This window comes from Miscanthus floridulus, chromosome 10, assembly GCF_019320115.1.
Source record: "Miscanthus floridulus cultivar M001 chromosome 10, ASM1932011v1, whole genome shotgun sequence".
Classification (NCBI taxonomy): Eukaryota; Viridiplantae; Streptophyta; class Magnoliopsida; order Poales; family Poaceae; genus Miscanthus; species Miscanthus floridulus.
In genome coordinates this window covers 21999606-22006088 of record NC_089589.1, presented here as the reverse complement: position 1 = coordinate 22006088, position 6483 = coordinate 21999606, and the positions used below count along the sequence as shown (strand labels likewise).

Genomic DNA, 6483 nt, shown 5'->3' with positions numbered 1-6483 from the left:
TTTAAAAAAAAAATTTGCCGAAAAACCGGTTTCACAGAAAAAAAAAACCTTTGCCGAGGGCTTAACGGGTGGCCCTCGGCAAAGCTTGACGGGAATGGCCGCCGTGACCCAACGTGCCTAATTTGCCGAGGGCATCTTTGCCGAGGGCCGCGGCCCTCGGCAAAGATTTGATTTGCCGTGGGCCTGTATTTGCCGAGGGCCAGGCCCTCGGCAAAGGCCTCTTTGCCGAGGGCCGTTCTTTGCCGAGGGCTCCTGTGGCTGGCCCTCGGCAGAGAGTGTCTTTGCCGAGTGCCCGAGATTTGGCCCTCGGCAAAGCCTCAGGCCCTCGGCAAAGCACGCGTTTCCAGTAGTGCTTCCACCTTTTTTGTTGCCAGTGTGTGCTACCTGCCAAGGGAACATGCCTGGTGGCTTTTCTGTTGGCAATTTACTAAGATAATGGATTAGATTACTAGAAGCTGATCAGTGGCAGACAAATACGAATTTCAGTTCCTATTATTCAGTAGCTACAAAACATTAATACATTAGTTCCACAACTTTGACAGATGATAAAACAATGTAAACGGTAGCATTATGTTCGTGCAAACGATAACTGACTGTGACACATTGTTTTAAGATGGATCTACTGAGCGCAGCATGGGCTAGATTGTCGATCTTCATTCTTCTTCCATATAACAGAAAGAACAACCGAGATCGACCCTTCTGACTGAAATACTTGAGCTGCTAGTTCAATTCTGCTTGAACCTCAGTAGTGTCAGAAGCAGTAATGTTGAGGCGGGCACATATTTCCTTGGTTGTCGGTCTAGCTTCTGGCTTGTCTTGGACACAGTCGAATGCTAAAACAAGGCATTTCTTCACAGCCTCGAGGTTATCACAGACCCCCAAGCATGCATATTTCATCAGCTGTTGTGGATTGCTCGCATCGAACTTTTGGCGAATCTACATGCAGAATTCAGAATTGACGAAATGATCAATCAGACTTGTACCGGAGAAAGCTCACAAGGAACTAACTACTTACTCAAAAATACCTATTAATGGACAACAACACAATTCGTAAAATGTGTTGACAATATTTTCTGTTACGAATGTATATCTACAAATTCTAATTTTAAGGATAGCAATGAATCTTAAAAAAAACAAATAAACCTACTCATAATTTTTATGTTTCTAAACTACATTAACAGATATTGGTATTCGAAGCTGTGTCCAATACTAAATGTTCATGGTAAGGCAGTATAGCGCAATGATATATAGAGAGACTGTGAGAACCATAGATAGGCTCACCTCATTGATATACGCGGTGCCACAGAGTTCAGTACCATCCGGTCCTTTACCCATGACTATCACCATGATAAGGATACCAAGGCTATATATGTCGCATTCGCAGCCTACTCTTCCATCCTTCACAAACTCAGGTGCCATGTACCCTCTGCAGACAGCAATTATACATACGAAGAATACAAAAATCAATGTTACTAATTAATTAAAGAATACCAAGGAAACGTTAACATTTAATCATTTTTTGGTTCTATGTGACATTTTGATTGTTTAGCTTTTTACTGTGCATGCAGTACCGGATGCTCTGCAAAAATGTCAAGACAATTATTAATAATTTAAGTTAGATACTTGCCTTGAACCTATCACATTCATGGTCTGAGTATTATTTTTATTCTTATTCTCAAATACTCTCGATAGACCAAAATCTGCAATTTTCGGCTTCATTTGATCATCCAACAATATGTTGTCGGGCTTTATGTCCATGTGCCAAACGGTATTGTTACAGGCACCATGTAGGTAGTGCAAGCCATCACAAACACCACGTACAATTTCGTAGCGAGTTGACCAACTAAGTGGCGCTTGTCCTGTCCCCACTGTTTTGTACATGCATCATATAGGAAAACATTCTTAGAATTACTGAACCATCTATATAAATAAGTAAATGAATCCTAAATAAGCTTATGCATGAACATATATATAACTTGAGTTGGGCAATGCAACAGTAACAGTGTGCCACAAGCCATGGTGTCGACAAGGCAACCTTATAAGCAAAAATTATACTTAATTTCCAAAATTGTACATCATATTTTGCAATGGTATGCATACCATGAAACCTAATTTCCCCTATATATGTTCATAATGTTGATAGAGTGTGACAAATATAAGAAAAGATTGGGGAAGAAACAGACGTACCATGAAGGTGCGTGTCAAGAGAACCATTACTCAACATTTCGTTGCAAACAAACAACTTCTTGCCTTTAATACAAAACCCAACAAGTCGCAAAACATTTTTGTGACGTAGTTTAGCGAGGGTCTCTAGTTCGCCCATAAGCTCTTTTGCAGCATCTTGATTGGTAACGCGCTTGATAGCTACGTCCTTCTCATTCCCATCTGCTAGTCGAAGCCTACCCTGGATTATAGCCATTTATAGTTTTATAGTTGTACATTAGTTAAATAAATACTTCCTCTTCCTCCTATAGAAAACATGTCTATATTTGGACATCAATAAGGTGTTCAATTTGCACTTAGACTGAAGGTATCTGTAAAAATTGATAATGTTAGATAGCAAGACTTACTCCCTCTGTCCGAAAAAATACAATTTCTTGAGATTTTCAAACATATTAAGGACTAGAGGAAAGATCTAATTGCCATTGATTAATTTGTCCACCCCCTGATCTATTAGATATGGACTGAGGCTACTTATTTTCATCTTTCCGCCACTAAAATCTTCTCTAGGAACTTAAAGTAGCTACATTTTGGAACAAACTTTGAGTCCTAGAAATAGCTATGTTCTAAAGACGCAGAGAGTACATGTTATGAAAATATTCTCAAGATAATTCTAGGCATCTAGTAATACCAACCTAATGCTATCAATCTGTTTGATATTTTAGATATTGGTCAAAGTTAACCTACAACAAACCTAATGGAGATATATTTCCAACATGAGGATGTATTAGACTGTCAAATACAGGTTTACATCTCAAGTTTGTCTTGTATTCTTAGCGACAGGTACCACGATTGACTATTCCCAGTGGATACTATCATCACAATAATGAATCTGTCGGATACTATCATCCACAATAATGAGTCTGTCGCATCGGACTGTCAGTGACATTGTAAGTTGTTAAAGACAAGAGAAAACTGCATATCTAGAGTAATATACAGCTTTGGGAACATTATATTATCCAATTCTCAAAGCTACATGATATCATTTGGCCCACTATGATAACCATAACACTTGTAGACGATAATTATTATCCAGATAGTATAAAAAATAACATCATGATCCTATGCATTGGGAGCCTTGTACAGATTGGGCCCATTGATAGCTCGATTAGAATTTAGAGGTCAGTGATTTATGGGGTTACGAACTGAGATAGATTACCATGTTCTTTAGTTCTTTTGAGACATAATGTCTTTTAAAATTTTATTAAATGGACCCTCAAGGGTACTACTCAAACCACCTGGGTTCAAATTCTTGTGTGTGGAGGCACGCTATCCGGTGTGTGAGTGTATGGTGCATGTGCAGTAGTGTGTGTGCTAGTGTCATGCATATAAGGCCATTCCCGGTGGGAGTTTCATAGAGGTTTTATGCATATTAAATAGGGTGACACATCAGCATACATGATGATATGACAAGCTAATTATGAGGAGAGAGAGATGGGAGGAGTTTCATGGATGAAACTGTGTCTACACTGTTTCAAGACTATGAAACCTGTTGAAACTACCATTGGGGGATTGAGAGTTACATTTCATTCATTTGTGTCCAATCGTGTGGTATGTCTAGCCTATGAAACCACAAAATGAAACTGTCCATTGGGAGACCATGTTTCATCTATCAACTCAAACTTAGTTAGATGATGTGGCACCCTTGGAAATGGCGAAATGAAACTCCCTACTGGAAATGGCCTAATAGTAAAATAAAAATGGAACCTGAAGCCATACATTATCAGATTGTGAGCTCGAGATAAGATAATTTTTCTTATAGATAGGTAATTTAAGACACACGCTAGACTCCAAAAGATCCAAACTGTCTATATATACATACCTTGTAGACTTGCCCAAATCCGCCTTGTCCAAGTTTATTTTTTTCACTGAAATTCATAGTTCCGTTCTTTATTGCTCTATATGAAAACTGTGTCAGTCCAGTGAGCTTTTGGATCTTTGCTGTTTTCTGTTTTTGTTGATACTGTCTCATAAGCATGTAGATCACAAGCATAAATAATATGATTGAAATGGAAACAGCGATGACAACAATTTCTCCACGGATAGATCCACCACCTGTACAAGGTTTTACCAAAAGAGTACATAAATAATTCATTGGACATGCGGTGTTCTAATATATGTACTCTCCAATATTACGTTAAAAAAATATGTTTCAATCTCAGTGACTATGATATGACTCCGGTAAAAAAAATCACTAACAGATGATGATCCATGACTCAGGGAAAGAGCCTGTGCTTCGGTATATTTTATTTTTGGAAAAAAACATATGGATTTTACAACAAAGTGGACAATATTAGACATGGTAACTCAGTTCTATCACAACATAATATACCTGACTGAAGGTGGATTTAAAAAACAATCAGATTGGAGATGCATTTTAGTGCTAGGTAGGGCACATGGTTAAATTAATATATATCACCACCACCACAGAACTCCAGACACTCATGGTTTGGGACCGTTTTTACAGTCATTTTATGGGTCTCCCAATGTAAGCTGTACGAACAAGCGCTACTGATGACCGTGTCGGCTCTTCTCCCTGCCGGCATAAAACGCATAGGTACAACACCGAAGGCATAAGTCGTTTTATGGGTGCATCTTATTATGAAGTGTGTGTCCTCGGTTACCTATAGGATTAAAGTTAATGATTCCTAGACTCATCATATTGTTCCCCAACGGGGTTTAAGGCAGGGTGATCCACTTTCGCCTTACCTTTTTATTATGTGTGCAGAAGGGTTTTCAGCATTACTACAAAAAGCTGAATGTCAAGGCAAACTGGAGGGCATCAAAATTTGTCAAGAGGCACCAAGAGTCAACCATCTGTTCTTTGCTGATGACTCATTGATACTGATGAGAGCAAGGCCAAGTGATGCACAAGAACTAGCACATATCCTGGAAATTTATGAAAGGGTCTCAGGGCAAGTTATTAATAAAGATAAGTCATCAATTATGTTTAGCTCAAATACCAATCAGTAAGTTAGGGATCAAATGAGATCTATACTCTCTATTTTGGCAGAAACAAGAAGTGAATGTTATCTGGGGTTGCCGGTTTCTGTTGGTAATTCAAGAAAGAGAACCTTTGAATACATTAAGAAAAAGATCTGGACCAGAATTCAGGGCTGGCAGGAGAAACTTTTACCAAAGGCTGGTAAAGAAATTCTTATAAAGGCTGTAACACAATCCATCACGACCTATGCTATGTCCTATTTTGATCTCACAAAAGGATTATGTGATGAGCTGAGTATGATTTTTGGGAGATATTGGTGGAGTCATCAGGACAAAACAAATAAGATTCATTGGCTGAGTTGGGAAAAACTTTCCAGATCAAAAAAGAAGGGAAGACTTGGCTTCCGTGACTTACACCTATTCAATATGGCTATGTTGAGTCGACAAGCATGGAGATTACTTACCTATCCTGATTCTCTTTGTTGTCAGGTCTTAAAGGCAAAATATTTCCCACATTCAAATATTCTCCATTGTACTTATCGGTATGGTAGTTCATATACATGGAGAAGTATTTTGTAAGGAGTGGAGCTACTGAAAGAAGGTCTCATATGAAGAATTGATAATGGTGAAAATATTAACATTTGGGAGGACCCATGGCTCCCCAAAGGTCTGACAAGAAAGCCGGCAACGCCTCGAGGAGCGAACATCCTGTCTAAAGTGAGTGAGCTTATTAATCCTGTAAAAGGTGAGTGGCATGAACAACTTATAGCTGAAATCTTTTGGCCGGAGGATGCCAGTGAGATCCTAAGAATCCCAATTGCAGATAATTTGGAGGATTGGCCTGCATGGAATTTTGACACAAAAGGATTGTTTTCAGTAAAATCGGTCTATAAGGTTGCGGTTGCAAGGAGAGATAGGTTGGCTGGTTTGGATACTTCTACTTCAGGGAGTGGAAGTGATAACAAATGTCAATTTGAGTGGTATAAAATATGGCAACTCAAAGTTCCCAACAAAGTGAAAATATTCATGTGGCGTTTTGCTCATAACAACACCCTAAAATTTGCACTCTTTTAAAATAGCTAAATTGATTTATTTATGCAAATATGTGTGCATTAAAATATAGGAAAATAATAAATTTTGTGGAATTAAAATTAAATATAAGGTTAGAAACTTCTTGATGCATACATGCTGCTGCATATCTAATTTTGTGATGATTGATCTTGATTCAAAGTTCAAATGAATTCAAAACCTATTTGAAAATGCTTTTAGAAATCTATTTGGAAAAAGAAAAATGCAAAATTCATTTTTCCCCTCCCTTCT

General features: G+C 38.3%; 1 protein-coding gene across 1 annotated transcript; it reads right to left on the bottom strand.

The window, feature by feature from the left end:
* Positions 1-720: 720 nt before the first annotated feature.
* On the bottom strand, positions 721-2419 carry LOC136488177 (cysteine-rich receptor-like protein kinase 14). The gene is made up of 5 exons (XM_066485190.1): positions 2188-2419; positions 1684-1868; positions 1572-1579; positions 1282-1426; positions 721-936 (listed from the first exon to the last, which is right to left on the bottom strand). The coding sequence occupies exons 1-5, from the start codon at positions 2417-2419 to the stop codon at positions 721-723; spliced, it is 786 nt and encodes a 261-aa protein (XP_066341287.1).
* Between the last annotated feature and the right edge of the window lie 4064 nt (positions 2420-6483).

Excerpts from the sequence above, each read along its gene's own strand:
- LOC136488177 (XM_066485190.1), bottom strand. The coding sequence starts at position 2,419 with ATGGCTATAATCCAGGGTAGGCTTCGACTAGCAGATGGGAATGAGAAG. Across the intron at positions 1,869-2,187 it reads TCTTGACACGCACCTTCATG|TGGGGACAGGACAAGCGCCA; the intron begins GTACGTCTGTTT and ends TGTACAAAACAG. Across the intron at positions 937-1,281 it reads GCACCGCGTATATCAATGAG|ATTCGCCAAAAGTTCGATGC; the intron begins GTGAGCCTATCT and ends TTCTGCATGTAG.